The 16,421-nt window shown below is 46.4% G+C and overlaps 2 protein-coding genes across 6 annotated transcripts in view; one reads left to right on the top strand and one right to left on the bottom strand.

Moving 5' to 3' along the window:
• The window catches only part of LOC139765965 (uncharacterized), a 24,664-nt gene extending 14,705 nt beyond the window's left edge, over positions 1-9,959 (bottom strand). For both annotated transcript variants that reach the window (XM_071693988.1, XM_071693987.1), the window contains exon 1: positions 9,227-9,959. In XM_071693988.1, the coding sequence (XP_071550089.1) occupies positions 9,227-9,274 (48 nt within the window). In that variant the 5' untranslated portion in view covers positions 9,275-9,959. The remainder of the gene's footprint in view (positions 1-9,226) is intronic.
• LOC139765963 (uncharacterized) overlaps positions 1-16,421 on the top strand; it is a 250,433-nt gene that overhangs the window by 59,771 nt on the left and 174,241 nt on the right. The window lies entirely within an intron of this gene.

Below are 16,421 nucleotides of genomic sequence, written 5' to 3' on the forward strand. Positions count from 1 at the left end.
ATAAACCAGATCCACTCGACCAGTTTGAGGTGCGTGGACTCTACCAGCCGTTTAGATTCATTTCCAGGGAAAACTGGAACGCGTAAGCCTCACGTGCTGACCTTGACACACACACACACACACACACACACACCGCAGGGCACGTGAGGCGGACGCACGGGTCATTCGTCATGACTTTCTTTGTGCTTACGTGATAGGTTTTGACCTGGAACACACCTCTCATTCCACGCGCCAGACACTTCATTCATCCAGTGATACTGTGCCCGCAGGCTCGTCGTGTTCTGTGCCACATCGAGATATCAAGAAGTGCTCAGAGGTGTGGTAGGTGGTGCTCAGAGGTGTGGTAGGTGGTGCTCAGGGGTGTGGTAGGTGGTGTTCAGGGGTGTGGTAGGTGGTGCTCAGGGGGTGGTAGAAGGAACAAACCCGGGACGAGTGAGGTGATGGAGGGAACACTGATCTTTGGGACAATTGGTGGAGTATGCCTCTCTCTCTCTCTCTCTCTGAGTACACTTGAGGTACACCTGATGGATTTCCACTGTGCAGGACCATTGCTACATCGCTGTGGTGCAAAAACACCCCCTTCCCCCCTGCGTAAAGATGTTACAAATTGTTGTCCCATACCAGAGTTAGTTTTATCAGACCAGACTTGAAGCATATCAAACTCGATCAGAAGAAGTAGATGTAAACATGCATATCTTTGAGGGTAGCTTGATTTTTTTGTCTATTGTGATTACTTTGTCTATTAAAATCGAGGGTTGGCTGTGAGAGCGTCAGATTGCCAGTGGCTGCGCTACAGCATGGTGGCGGGAAGCGGTCTCTAGCACTCTCTACCTCCTCCTCCTCCTCACAGCGCGGCACACCCTCGCCCTCGCAAATCTGCTCACGTCCATAAACCAGATCCACTCGACCAGTTTGAGGTGCGTGGACTCTACCAGCCGCTTAGATTCATTTCCAGGGAAAACTGGAACGCGTAAGCCTCACGTGCTGACCTTGACACACACACACACACACACACACACACACACACACACACACACACACACACACACACACACACACACACACACACACATCACACACACAACAACCACTTACAGGACCCACACACCCCACCCACACCACAACACCACCCACGATCTATCAACATCGTCCGCGTCTTTATTCGTGCCCAAAAAAAAAAACTTTGGACCTTCTTTTTCTCTTCTTCCTTTTTTTTTTTACTGCGGCAAATTTCAGCTATATGACCTGAAAAGGTTGAGATTTAAAGGCTTGTGGGTACTTGAGAGGGTCGGACGACTCTAGATAACACATCTGTTACGTCATGTCAGTCCTTAATGAGGCGAGTTAAAACTCCCTCCCACAAAGGTTAAACTCAGCCGTCGGCTTGGCTCGTCTTCATCAGTAATGCTCGGGTCGGCCGCGGTCACACCCGGCCGAGAGTTGCGTCAGCTGAAGTTGTGGGGGACAGAGCCATCACTGCTGAGGAGGTGGGGTAGGGAGGTGTTCAGCCGGGTGCTGTTGCCCTTCCCAAACGTCCCGCACTGGAGGCTGAGGCACAAGACACGGTGGGCCGGCGCAAGTTCGTGCACCGGCATAATAACCACAAGTGTGTGGCCCCTGCCGCGCCTGCCTCTCTCCCCTGCTCATTACTCTACCGAGAAAGTGAGGCTGAAACCGTGAGTAGACAAGATGCGGTAACGTGAGATAATGACGTTCGATCCTGGGACGGGGACCATGACGCGGGCATGTCGGCGGTGCCTCGGCAGCTGCCACCCACTTACCTTCCGCTAATTAAACCGCCCGGGAACGTGTTTACAGCTTGCCAATAGCCTTGTACGATGTATTGGTATTTACGGGTAAGTTTACTGCCCCTAGAACGCCGTCATCACATGTTGCACTTTGAATCACGTGGTGAAATGCTATGCCCTATTGCTCCTCCATCATCTGTCGGTGTTTTAAGTTTCCAGTCAAGAGAAGCTTGGAGGAGGGACGAATCTCCGTCAGGATTTCCCCTTTACACGTCGTTGTGGCAGGTCACTACTACCACAGTCAGTAGCCACACCATCACCTACGCTCTCGAACTCCTCTTCTCCCTAGCCTTAGCCAGAGACGTCAATTAAGCACGTCCGTTGTTCTGCTCCCGCGGGACCCCTAGTGTCGATCCGATAGCCTTAATCCACCAGCGCTTAGCTCGAGACTCCTCCAGATGTGGTCACCGACGACGACGACGGCAGAACAGCAGCGCCAGGACCAGCACCTCCGGGGAGGTCGGTAGCCCGCCCCCCCCCAAGACTAAACACGGGGTTCGACAACAATAAACTAGCCGCTGACTGCGGCACAAATCAATCAATCCACCGCTCACTGAACCCAGCGGCGGCGGCAACCTCCACCATAATATTCGTGGAGGTGATGTCAGGGGGTGATACACACTGAAGGGGTAGGACAGGAGGCACGTATGTAGATAAAGCTACAGAAGGGGGGAAGTCCGCGACGAATTAATCCACGTTCCAACACGAGCAGCAGCAGTGTATAGATACATGCATAAGACTACATGTAGCAGACCGTAGAAAAACGGCTGGGTGTCCACGACTGCGGTGGTGGGGCACACCACAGCGCCTGGCGCATGGCCAGGCACACTGAGGAAGCATCGCTGGCCGCTGAGTCCCACATACGTACTGATTGACTAGCCACATTCACGTACTGCTTCCCGCGTCACGTGGCCCGTCAAGGTCGCTTGCCATTCATCTCGTCTCGGGTCGTACTGGAGTGGCCGTGTTGATCCAGGATTGATGTAACACTTTTCTATATCTTAAAGAGAAGTTGTTTCAGCTCTGTTTTGTAGAATATCGAGCAGTTGTGGTGGTATGGGTGGCTCCTAAAACCCTCTTGCCAGGGTTCTTCATTATACAACCTCACCACAACAAAGCAAGCTGTTAAGATAAAGCTTGACTTTTATCCCTTTGCCACAGAGCTTTGAGTGGTCGTTCCTGTAGAGTTAGTCAAAGGTTCACCCATCATCTATCTCCCGTGAGTCAAGTCGAAGACAATAGATGTAATCGTTTGAAGGAAAGAAACTACCTTTAATTTGATCCGACAAGCGTTCGGGTTATTTTCATTCTTCAGAAAAGTTTGGAATTGTTGGTGAGCACGGTGGTGAATTGTTTGTGAGCACGGTGGTGAATTGTTGGTGAGCACGGTGGTGAATTGTTTGTGAGCACGGTGGTGAATTGTTGGTGAGCACGGTGGTGAATTGTTGGTGAGCACGGTGGTGAATTGTTTGTGAGCACGGTGGTGAATTGTTGGTGAGCACGGTGGTGAATTGTGTTTCCCGAATGAGCAAAACTGCTGCTGGTATTTGTTGGCGAGTGTAAAGAATCTCAAACGTTTATGGGACACGACTCCATCTGAGCTTACACCCGCTCCTGTACATGCCATCAAACACCTGGTTTATATATATATATATATATATATATATATATATATATATATATATATATATATATATATATATATATATATATATATATATATATATATATATATATATATATATATATATATATATATATATATATATATATATATCAACCATGTACTGTGCGCACGATATGTGATAAATGGTTCAGTGATTTATAGTCACTTTTGTGCACTCTCTATCCTGTTTTTACCCCCAGCGCCCACAGGATGGTAGGTAGGAGCGCACGGTAAAACACCCGCTCTTGCTACAAAAAAAAAATCAGAAACGACGGAAAGAAGTAAAGTTTTGTTGGTGAGTTTCAACCCTTCCCTCCCTCCGCCTCGCCCTCCCTCCGCCTCGCCTCGGCCGTGGAGGAGATAGCGTCAGGAACACACGAAGTGGTCCTTGGAGGAAAGACCCTTCCTTCCTTGTCTCCTTTTTCTTATTTCATTATTCTTTTTTTTTTTTTTTTGACCAAATGATGTTAATGGGAGGGAGAACTTTAGCCCAACACTGCCTCTCTCTCTCTCTCTCTCTCTCTCTCTCTCTCTCTCTCTCTCTCTCTCTCTCTCTCTCTCTCTCTCTCTCTCTCGGGTATACTGACCTTAATTCTAATCTCGCCTTAGAATTGTATCATCCAAGGTCAGGTCATCATTCATACCCAAGGGTCGTCGTGCCGCCGTGCTCAAGAGTCGAACCATCGTGTCGAGGATCGTACCATCGTGCCTGAGGGTCGTACCGTCGCGCCCGAGGGTCGTACCGTCGCGCCCGAGGGTCGTACCATCGTGCTCGAGGGTCGTACCATCGTGCTCGAGGGTCGTACCATCGTACTCCAAAGGTTAACCAACACCTTCTGACCACTTGAGTAATTCATTACCCTGTAGTTACCGAGTACCCGACAAATTACTATGCGAAAACGAACGTCATTTTCTGAATTCATAAGGAATATATATTCCTACTAGCTCTACCTCAGGCAAGGCTTCCTGTTCACGTATGGATTGATTTATATAACAACATTAATCTCCCAAAAATTCATTCTCAATTTGGTCTCGAAGAGTAATTGTCCCTTTACGGTATCGGTCAGGTAGGAGAGGAAAGAAGAAAAAAATGTAACCTGCCCCGAATATGAACCATCAACTGTTAATGAGTGAGTAATCAAAAGATTTAATCAGCGTACGAGACGATGTGTAATTAAAAGTTCATATTTGGCAGTGCTGAGGCCGTAGCTCCTCCTCGCGCCGGTCATACCACTCCATCACACTCCAGCTTTGATACTGAACCACCGCACTAAATTGCGGTGTGGGTAATGCTTAAGGCAATTAGGGATATATCTCCGTGGAGCAGCGCTCGCCGAGGCCGCTAGCAACTTGTGCCAGCCCGCGGCGAGAAAGTACTTTACTTGTGGTGAAATAAGAGTCTGTGTTCTGACGCCACGTTGGCTAAAAAGTTCTTTTTTTCTTTTTTTTTTTTCAACTGCGTGAGAGTATGTTGCTTGTGGTAAGTCTTGTAAATATGATTATAATTCGGAGGATACAGGATATAATTCAGATGGTATAAGACGTAATTCGGTGGGTATATGATATACTTCAAATGGTATGGGATATACCTCAAAGCTCTAGGACATATAATTCAGTGTATAGGCTATACTTCAGCGGGTATAGGATATAATTCAGAGGCGAAAGGATGTAATTCAGTGGGTGTGGGATATACTTCAGAGGATGCAAGATATACTTCAGAGGCTATAGGATATAACTCGGTGGGCGTACCTCTTTTTTTTTTTTGAGTCATTTCTTATACTCATTAATTTTACTGGTCATTGTGGGATCGGCAGCGTGACTAATGAAATAGGTCCGACTTTAGCCTCGGTGGTTAAGTGGCTCTCCAGGCCAGCGGCAGGCAGCACAGCAGAGGCGGATTAAATCCCAGACCGTAGTATCAGAAACCCTATACATCACATAATGGATCATTGTCTTAATGGAATTTTTGATTGGCTAATATCTGGCGTCTTAACTTAATCATGAATGGTTCAAACTTTTGTCGTGGTGTATATATTGTGTGATCTAGATTTTTTTTAATAGTCTCCCGCTCTCGAAGGGAACTGAAAAATACCTGTTAGAATGGTTGGTTGATTGAACTCGCATTACATAGAGAATATACTTCGTAATCATAATGCAACCTGGGTTCCGGGACATGGAGGCTCAAGAGAAGAAGAAATTACTAAGGATTCAAAAAAAAAAATGTTTTGAAAGTGCGGCATTTTTCCCTCCACACTAAACGCCATTTTGAGACTGGTCATTGTTGGCTGAAAACTGGTCATGCCACGTTGACCCACGGTCGCCTTAACAGAGAAGGAACGAACCGGACCCCACACTCTGTGACGTCTGCTGTTGCAGTATTACCGTGGAACATGGAACAGCGGAATGGCAAACACATAGGAGTCTCAGAGTCGAATATGAATTATGTGATATCAATTGATGGAATATTCATCACTGGAGAAGTTTCAGACAGTATTGTTACTGTAAGTTGACGGATGACTTTTATAGGAATGAATAATATATAATTCTACATAAATATTGCTCCGTTTTTAATAGATAACTTTAAAAGGAAGCCGGAATATATAACTATGTTTACATTAACTTTTTTTTAGATATCTTAACATGTTAATAATGTCTTAAACCATCAGATTCTAGCGCTTTACAAACTTTACAGAATCAGTCGGGTCGTTAAGTAGAAATAAGTGATATAAAAACAACCATCGCAACTGTCTGACTGACCAAATCATTTCCCACTAGTAACGTCTCGTGGAGGCTTATCGTGACCCACTCCAGCTACTTCATATCTAGTTTCACCTTGTCACACCTTCCTTCCTCCTCCTCCTCCTCCTCCTCCAGGGACGCGGCAGCCTTTAAATTTTCCCTCGAGTATTCTGCTCACCTCGACGGATTGATTTCCCGGGAAGGTGCGGTGTGTAGAAGAGTTCTTCTTATGTTCCATCCTCGGGTGCCTGTGTGGGTGGAAGAGAGAGAGAGAGAGAGAGAGAGAGAGAGAGAGAGAGAGAGAGAGAGAGAGAGAGAGAGAGAGAGAGAGAGACGCTCGGCTAACAGTACCTACTAAGCGGCCTCTATCGCCCATCTGCTTAAGGGAAATAATATCGTAGAATTCAAAGCTGTTTTGAAACTCTTTCCGTCCGTCGCTAACGCTTTCCCTCCGAGTTCCGATCGTCCAACGGTGTGGAACGGGACTGAAAATTTCCACAGTCAGCCGGAGCTCAGTGTGTGTGTGTGTGTGTGTGTGTGTGTGTGTGTGTGTGTGTGTGTGTGTCTTGGAGGTGGGACAGAGAACTCTTCCATCTTCCACTGGACAGGCTTCAGTCAAAACCAGTCCACCTCGTCACCTTTCTCTCCCCAGCTTCTAAGAACCTCCCTTCCCCTGCGTCGCAATGCTGCTCATATCCTTCACGTGTTTGCCCGTAATGCTGTGCCTCTCCCTTCCGTGGCTGGGCTCACGCACCATCCGACACGTCATTGCGTCCAGCTGACACTGTCGCCTTCAGCAGTTCCCTGAGCGAGTTCATGTTTGCTTCTTTCCCCGAGAGCCAGAATGCATTTAATTGCCCTCTTGTGTTTACCTTGATTTGTTTCAGTGTCCCCTTCAACAGGCAGGTCTTCCTTCACTCTGAGAATGGACGACCTTGTCTTATTCCCAGGATTTTTCCATCGTAATCAGGGTACTTAGTATAAAGAGATGGATAGTTTAAAGATAAATATTGTTGACCGAACGATAGAAACTTTGTGAACATATACCGCAGTGTTATCGAAGCTGCCCCGTCCCAGCACACAACCCAGAAAACTAGGGAGTGAGGGAGTGGGAGTACGGGGGAACTACAGTGGTCCGGACTGCACCGTGCATGGGTCCGACTTCAACGGTCGATGTGGGAACCGATGGCCAGCACAGCACCCATACCTGCCCACCAAACCACGCTACACACTGTCTCTGTTACTTCTAACCTCTTGTCGTTACTGAAGGGTTCTTGAGAGAGAGAGATAAAGGAAGTATCTGGTGGCCTCTTAAAGTATTGAAGACAAAAATTAACTCGGTCTGAGGTTATTTTCTTGGAACATTCATATTCGAAATTATCATAAGCACATATTGTTGAGCATCGTGAATTATATAAAGTCAAGAAATGTGTTTTGAGAAATGTTGTGATGAAGGGATGACTACCGTTTATTTAGTACTGGAGAACTGGGCTCGTTCCAGGCCTCATTGTGCCATATTCCTCCCCTACTACCCCCTGGGACACATTATGGCCCCCGGGTTATACTACGGCCCAGGCCGGACCGGTGTGTGTGTGTGTGTGTGTGTGTGTGTGTGTGTGTGTGTGTGTGAGAGCGCGCGCGCGCGCGTGCGCGCTGGCCTTGCACACTAGTATACTGTTAGATGCTGCGACCCCTTGAGCACGACGGTACGACCCTTGAAGATATCATGACCTGGCCTTTGACCTGACCCTGAAGCGTCATACCGTTTTCCTCATCGGTGTAAACACTTTCAAGTAGAACTTACAGTACCTGTAACAACTGCTGTTACTTTAGTTACTTAGAATGTACTACTTTACGTGACAGATGCACATATGGTTCTGCTAACAGTAGAAATGCGTACATTTAACTACTCTCTCTATAAACCGTTTGTTGTTCATTCCTAGCTATAAATTCACACGACTCTACAAATACTGCAAACCCTCGTGTTATCCCTATTTTTCTTATTTTTAAACCATGGTTTAACGAACTCTATCCATATGTTATGATCTTCGGTGATCAAGAGGACACAAAAGGAATATGAGGATGTTAACCATGCTAGAGCAGCGTCGTACCAACCTGACCAGTCTGGTGTGTTTTGGTTTTCTACTTCCCTGTTAAATGGAACCAGTTCCGTCCGGTTTATTCCGCGTTTACACGAATTTTGAATAGCGTCGTTCCCCCCACACACAGAAATGAGATACAGAGTTTGATACTGAAACAGCTCGAGGTGTGGATGTAAGCGAATGAGGCCATTTCTTCGTTTGTTCCTGACGCTACCTCGCTAATCCGTAACTCTGCGAGCATGTTTGAAGAGATAAATAACATACGTAATAATATAAAGCCACATCCCCTATCTGTAAATAGAAACAGTAGTCAAGAGGAGTAAAAGTTATTTACGTGAGTGACATTTAAGAGAACACCATCTCTCTTCGTCTCACAATGGACATCGTAGCCTCGCCTTGTTTGTTAGGTCTTGATACAATTCCGCGGGCGCGCTCATTCTCAACATGCATGGTACATATACCATATGCCACAAAGGTACAGCTAAACTAAATATAACATTATGATTTGTCGTATATCAATGACACAAAAACACAAAAATGTTTTTTCCTTAATGTCGGTCGCTCTTCCACAAGACGGTATTGTTAATTTCCAAATCACCTATTTTTTCGATACAGAAAGTACGAGAACAGAGCCTATGAACTATGCACATTTATCAGTACTGTAATAATACTCAGAGGAATATAAATCTTCCATGTGACACCAGTACCAATCTCCGAAAGTTTATCTACCAATCGGACACATCAATATATTAATATGGTAACCACAGACCCAACACAGCAATCCCTCCATGTTATCTGGAGAACTAACGAGACAGTTAGTACATCAACTATATACACTTTACACCAATTTTGAATTTGCCCAGCACCTATTCAGCCCTCCCTCTGAGAATACAAAAATGCTGAGGACTTACCTGGACATAATTTTCCAGCGCAATGTCAGGAGGAAGCGAAAGTATCATGCCACTTCAACACTCATCTTTTGTGCCGACCACACTTCCCAGACCGCCCGCAACGCCCACACCACCGCCCACAGAGAGCCTTAAGCCCACCACAATCGCTTCAGGTCGAGCACAACACGCACTCTTTACCCTCCTCACTGATCCCTTTGTACGGCCGAGGTGTTCGTGTGTATGTGTAAAGAGCCTCGGAGCTCTTACATTTGTCTCCCGGGCTCACGCAGGGCTCATGTGGGGCTCATCTTAGCACTTGACGCTCGCCCGGATTCTGCACATTTCATGCTGGCGCGATGGAGAGTGTGGCGTTTCTCGCCGAATTATACGATGGGACATATTTTGAAATCTTTCTTAAACTTGTGTGAGGAGGCAGCGGTGAGGATAATTATTTTCTCAGGGAAAAATTATACGAAACTTACACAGGTTATTATTTCAGTTTTTTTACTCAAAACCTCACCAATCCTCTCTCTCTCTCTTGTCAAAGTTAAGCTTTTAAATAAAACACTAACGAAAAGTTATATATTAGACACTTTCTTCTTTACTGAACATTGAGTCATATCAAAATGCACCTACAGATTACCGCATGAGAAATCGTGTATTAAAACAAAACGCAATGGATGAAATTTTCAAGTTGGAAATGTACAGAGCAAGGGTCAGGAGAGAGAGACAGCGCATCCTTTCACTCTGACTGTTGGCGGGACACTGGCGCCCCAGCCAAGAACGGTCGCGGCTGCCTTTGTCGGTGGGCAAGGCTGCCGAATGCTTCACCAACTTCGCTGCTTCGCTAATTTGCCGATGCCATGGTAGATTGCCGGACATTCTCGTTGGGTCGCGTGTGCTTCATCATTGCATGTAAATATGGGAACGTGACCGCTTTTCCCTTTTCCCAAAATGACGGATTTTGAGATCAAGGGAGCGTTTTTACGGAGTCGGAATAAAATTCTTATCGGTTACATAAATTACAATCATCACGAGGTGGTCAGACAAAAGGTAACAGGTTTTAGTACAGACTTAAAGAGGATCACAGAGCATTACGAGAGATCGATGAGAAGCAGAATTGATCAAAGGAGAATATCAGACTTACAGAAAAAAAGAGAAAAATCGTGACACGACTCTCCCAAACACCTCTGAGAAACCCGCCGACCGTAAAGAAAGGAAAAAATAAAAAATAGAAAGCTTTTGCGATGTTATAGTTGAATTCTCATTCAATAGCCGGCCGACTGCCTCACAATATTTACTGCTTATCCCAACAGCCAGCGGAGCGGGTGCCAGCTGTACGAGGAGCTTCATTAGTGTCATAGGGGAGGGGAGGAAGGGAAGGGGCGGACACGAGCTATTATAGGGAGAAAGAGGACGGCTGATTTTGGAGAGGCGGGGCTGGAGACGCTGAGGAAGATGCTGGAGGGAAAGAGGAAGTGACGGCTCCCGGAGGGTGGCCGCGGTTATCTTAAGGGGTGGGGGATGGGGGGAGGGAAGTGACGGAAGGCCGGTGTTGGAGGTTATGGGGAGGCGGAGACGACACGGTGTTATGGCGATCGTGAGATGGGGAGGAAGATGGATGTAACGGAGGAGTTTCTGCGGGTCCTAGAGATCCTGGTGTAGGGCGTGGGAGGACCCATGTCGATACTAGGACACTGGGGGTCGAGGCGTCGACTGAGCTATGGGGTTTTATGCAGCAGGTACTGGGGCAGGGTGTGTCTAGGGGAATTAGGAGGAGGTAGGTATCTCAGGAACGATATTAATATTTTGACATTATTTTCATCGCAGGACAGATTAGTTTTTTGTCAGTATTTCTATCTCAAGGCATGTTAATCCTTTGCGATTATTCTCATGTCAGAAAATATTAATTTCTTTTACTTTGATCTCAGCATTTTCATCTCAGATGATATATATCTTTTGTCAGTATTTTTGTATCAGGATATATTAATATTTTGTCAGTATTTTCATAATCTGTATATATCATCATCCAGAGCACAATAAAGCCTTCATAACCTTTTTGTGTCACTGGAGGGAAGCCTTATGTGCGGTCTAGCTTCAGTATAATGTCATCCATAAGTTGTGATCACCAGTGTAACTTAAAGAATCTGTAACCGTAATGTGTTTGGCTATAGTTTTTGCACTTGATGTGGGTCGAAGAATGTGCGTGTATGTTAGTATGAGGGTGTATGTGGATATGGTGTGTGTATGTGCATATGGTTTGTGTATGTGTACATGGTGTGTGTATGTGTATATGGTGTGTGTGTATGTTTGCAATCACTTATTTGTACGATACGTTGAGAGTCCTATATCCGTGGTGCCCCTGTCTCCTGAACTAACTCTACTGTCATACAGGTTTTTAATCTTTTTGTGTGTTGTCAGTTTTCACTTTATAATCGCTCAGATTTTTCCTTTCGTCCACTCTTCTTATACCATAATAATACCTCTTTTCATTTCTGTTTTCCAACCAACTTTCATACTCTTGTTATAGCCTCTGGTTGCTCTGTCTTTTCATCTCCCGGAGTCCTCTTCGTCGTTGGCACCATCAGATTGGTTTAAGAATTTCATCGTTGGGATCAGGTTTTTTTTCCCCTTACACTTCTCTTTCATATGGTTTGTGCGCGTTCGAGCGTGTGCGCGTTCATGCTGACTCAGACACGCAAGCAATATACATGGGCCCCTGGGGAGACTTTTTTTTTTTTAATTTTACAGGCCATTTCATTCAGCTTACTATAATAACAGTTGATTGCTTAAGCCTGGCGTGGCGGGAAGGCTTGCACCTGTAGCAAGGACGGGAATCCAGAACTTCCTGCTACTTTACAGCACCCGTACAGGAGGCGCAGAAAAGCGAGCAATCCGGCCAATTCGTGTTTGCGCCCTAGGTCGTGCCGTACCGAGGAGAGGCCCTGCCATGAGGTCCACGTTGAGGACAATCCATAGTTAATAGGGGATGGGTTGTCGTCCTCTCCCCTTCTCTGTGGTCGATCGCACCGTGTGACTTGCATGTAAGTCTTGGTGTAGACGGTTTGCTTGTAATCAATGGACTCGGGGGGCGTCTGCCAACTGCATTTTCTTTCCCGGAGAGAGAGAGAGAGAGAGAGAGAGAGAGAGAGAGAGAGAGAGAGAGAGAGAGAGAGAGAGAGAGAGAGAGAGAGACCAATATACGATCATTTCAGGACCCTCCTTACGATGCCTAAGTTACGTGTGGTTGTTATTAGCCATGTCTTAACTTCGGTCAACGTTTTAGTGGAGTGAGTGTACTGCGTAGTTCTCGGAAGAACCATCCTCAAAACCCACAGCCGCGCGAGTAAATTTGAGCCAGTTTTGCTCGAGTGGAGAGGTAATTTGCTTAATGTCTCGTTTAGTTGTACGTGAGAACGTTTTCCCCCGTTCTGGGGAAAAGTCCAGCCGGCCGCCCGCCCGCCCACCCGCCAGCTAGCGAGGCATAATTGCTTGCGAGGCTGGTAGGGTGCTGGCGGCGGTGTGGTCGATGTAAACAGTGTTTATCGCGGTCATTGTCTCGTCTCCTCGCCTTGCCTCCCTGGCGCCTGAATGTTAATTGGATTCCGCCTGAGTTACTGATATTGAATAGGGAGGGAGATCTCTTACCGGACCGTGAGTGTTGGGGTCTGTTGCTCAGTGGCCCTAGAGTGGAGCGGAGGAGGTTAATTCTTGCAGGATGTGGAAGATCTCGAGAGGTATACAGTGCCCCTGTCTCAGTAATCAGGGGAAGGCCCCTTTTTTGTGTGTATATACGAGTGAGTGGTTCGATGTTTAATATCATAACGGTATGACGCAGACACAAATGTTCTTAGAGGAAATTTTGAGGTATGATCCCTAATTTGATATTTAAGTGAATTTTTAGTGTAATATGTGTTTTTTTAACACCAGTTTTCCAACAGTATTTGGAATTCATTTATATAAGAATTTCACCACAGTGTTGTGGCCTGTCTCTCAGTTATCTTGTTAGTAAAGTCTGTCATTTGTAGGAACGGAGGGAACAGGTACGGAAGGGGATAAAGAGGAGGGAGCTGTTGAGTGCTGGGAGAGAGGGAGGAGAGGAGGCTGGGAGAGAACTAGGGTGTTAAAAGACCTGGGGAGCGGACTAGTAGCGATGGTTGGGAGAGGTCGGATGTGGGGAAGATCCGGCACCAGGAGGAGGGAGGAGGAGGAGGTGGAGGAGGAGCAACAGCAGTAAATAATCACTGCTGCACTGTAACTGTCGTAGTGAAGAATTATTCATCCGGTCCCGTCCTGCTGATGACATAGACGGCGCTACTTCCTTCCATGGTATGGGGGCCAGCCACATGTTGCTCTCTCTCTCTCTCTCTCTCTCTCTCTCTCTCTCTCTCTCTCTCTCTCTCTCTCTCTCTCTCTCTCTCTCTCTCTTGAATAAAGTGAAAAAACTTCAATTTTTTTTCCATCACATTCACCACTGTTTTGATTCATCGTAGTTGTTCAATGAGGTCGAATATCTTTTTTTTTTTCTTTCTTTCTTTTTTTGGCCATCTTTTAAAGGGATCTGAAATACACCTACGTCGGCCGCTTGGGTATGCCATTACGAAGCCCGCCACACGTGTGGGTTGTCCCGAGTTGACTGGGGGAGGGGGGGGGAGGTGAGTTGATGTGTGAGTTATGACGGGTTAACCGCCAGTCCCGACACACCCTGCCACCTCCGCGAGCCTCGGAGCGGCCCGCTTGTCGCCATTCTTGTTGTTCTTCCGGCGTTTGACGTTCCCCATGGGCGTGAGGGGCCTCGCCACAGTCCAGTAGGACGAACACACACACACACACACACACACACACACTGGCATAGAACAAGTTATATCAGAACACGTTCATATAGACAGTGAGATGGTACCTACGTCAAGTCACAATGGTGGGGTGAGGAGGGCCCCCTCTGTGTATTGAAAACAAAGATGCATACTAATCATAGGTTGGGTTGGCATACGTATATGTAGGCAGTAAATGAATGACAGAGATGAGTAGAGGGCCATATGTATTCAGAACATATAGATGAGTACTTAGTAGAGAGAGAGAGAGAGAGAGAGAGAGAGAGAGAGAGAGAGAGAGAGAGAGAGAGAAGTTACAGGGATGGGCCACAGAGCAGCGAGGGATTCCCAGCGTCATTGTTGCCCCATCACGGTACCTCACATATCACAGAATAATGTCTGCCGTACATTAAAATCCTGTTTTCAACCTGCTGTGCAGAGAGAAAATGTTGCCGAGGATTTTACCATGACGATTGGAATCGCTGCGAGGAATTTAATTACAGCTTGTTTGTGTTCAAGCTGTATAGTCTCTATCGTGTTTTATAGCTTTGACGTGGCTCTTCTGCGTCCTTTTATCCTTATGTTTCATCAGACACTCCCGTCATTCATCTTTAATATACGCATGGAATGTCTACAGACTGTACGTTGAAAAGAGGGAAGGGAGGAGGGATTGATGGAATGGTGCGGACGAGAAAGAAAGGCATAAGGTTTTATTTCCAGAGAGTAGACTGGAACGGGAGGGAGGTCGAGCGGAAGAGGTCTGGTAAACACAGGGGCTACTGGAATGAACCAACATATTGCCGGATTGGGCCGGTTAATGCTATGTACACCGTATATATTTCCGGATTTCCTGGTATTATTCCTCGTAATGGCGTTTAGGATATGATTATCTGAACTGTCAACAAAAGTTCAAATATGTTCAACTTGTTCTGGTCCTGATGTAGACTTTTCTGTGATGGTCCCTCCACGATAGACCTTGAATTTAGCCTCGTTGCAGATGACTTTTTAATTATGTAGATGTAATGTCTATTTACTTAGTCGTATATTTCGTATTCTTTTTAGTGAATATTATATTCAAAGACAGTTTTCCGTCACGGAGGAATGGGGAAGAGAGTATCGATGAACTTCAGAGAGAAGTAAGAAAATATTTTGCAAGGAGGCGGATAGTGTGAGGGAAATAAGAGAATACATGAGAGAGACACTGAATGCAGCATTGACACGAACGGCAGCCGTCAAACTCTCAGGACAGAGCAAGTGGCACACCTCCCTCCCACAGAAGCCTCCCTCCCTGCTTCACCTCGTGCATCTTCATCACCACCGCGGGACTCTCCTACCTCGCTTGACTTCTTCCTATCACAATAGTACATCTCAGGTAGCACCAGTTAAGGCTCACTATCCATTGAATTCTCTTGTCATTGCTGCTATCGCTCTTTCTTTTAGCCGTGTTTCTATTGGCCTCTTTCCGTTCTGTGATTAAGCATGATGAACAATAAGACTGCCCAAGAACACTAGAGTGCTATATAATTGCGACTGGAAAAGCGTTCGAGTATAAACAAAAAGCGTTGTACAATATGAGGACATACGAAAGATATGTGTTATCATGGCAGCGGCTGGTCCATTCTGGTAATTTATATGTCCATTATGACATTTACGGTCCATTCCGTTGTTTACCTGTAGAGGAGTGGTCTGGGGGTAGAGATGGGGAGTTGTGGCTGGGAGGGAGAGTTGAGAGGAACGATGTGAGGGAGGGGGAGGCATCGGAGTGACGTGGTTGGCGAGGGATGGGAGGAAGAAGGGGCGATAGAAATGAAGAGGTGATGAGGAAGAGGTGCATTGTAGGGGTAAGTGGGAAGGAGAGTGAGGAAAGAGGTGGCGAACGTAGATGTAAAGCGATTGACGAAGATGCTGCGTGGGAAGGGATGGGAAAGGTGGGAGAGGCGCGGTGATCGGGAGCCAAGGAAGGCAGGTACGTAAACGCGTTCCACTCGCTCACTCACTCACCAACTTAAGCACACCAACTCATGAAAAATTCGTGAGGCAAGACGGTCACCATGGCAACCCACGTAGACCTGGGCTGGGCTAATGTCGCCCTACTTCCGCCCGCTGCCGACCCCATGGTTACCACGGGCCTGAAACGCATCTTCTCCGCATCAGGTCATTCCTGAAGGCGCTGTAAGACTGGCTATCATAAGTCAGCGACCTACTTAAACCCGGGTATGCTGTGTTTAGATATTGATGGCTATATTCCATACCTGATGATGGGTTAGTCTGATAACTACGAACTGGTATAACCACCACTATTGGGTATACCAGACTGTATATACTGGAATGCAGCATTTGTGACTGACTCTTATGAAGTTAGTATATTTTCAAAAGAACAGGAACTCGTAGAGGTAAAAGACTAG

The sequence above is a fragment of the Panulirus ornatus genome, chromosome 56, assembly GCF_036320965.1.
Source record: "Panulirus ornatus isolate Po-2019 chromosome 56, ASM3632096v1, whole genome shotgun sequence".
Taxonomy (NCBI): domain Eukaryota; kingdom Metazoa; phylum Arthropoda; class Malacostraca; order Decapoda; family Palinuridae; genus Panulirus; species Panulirus ornatus.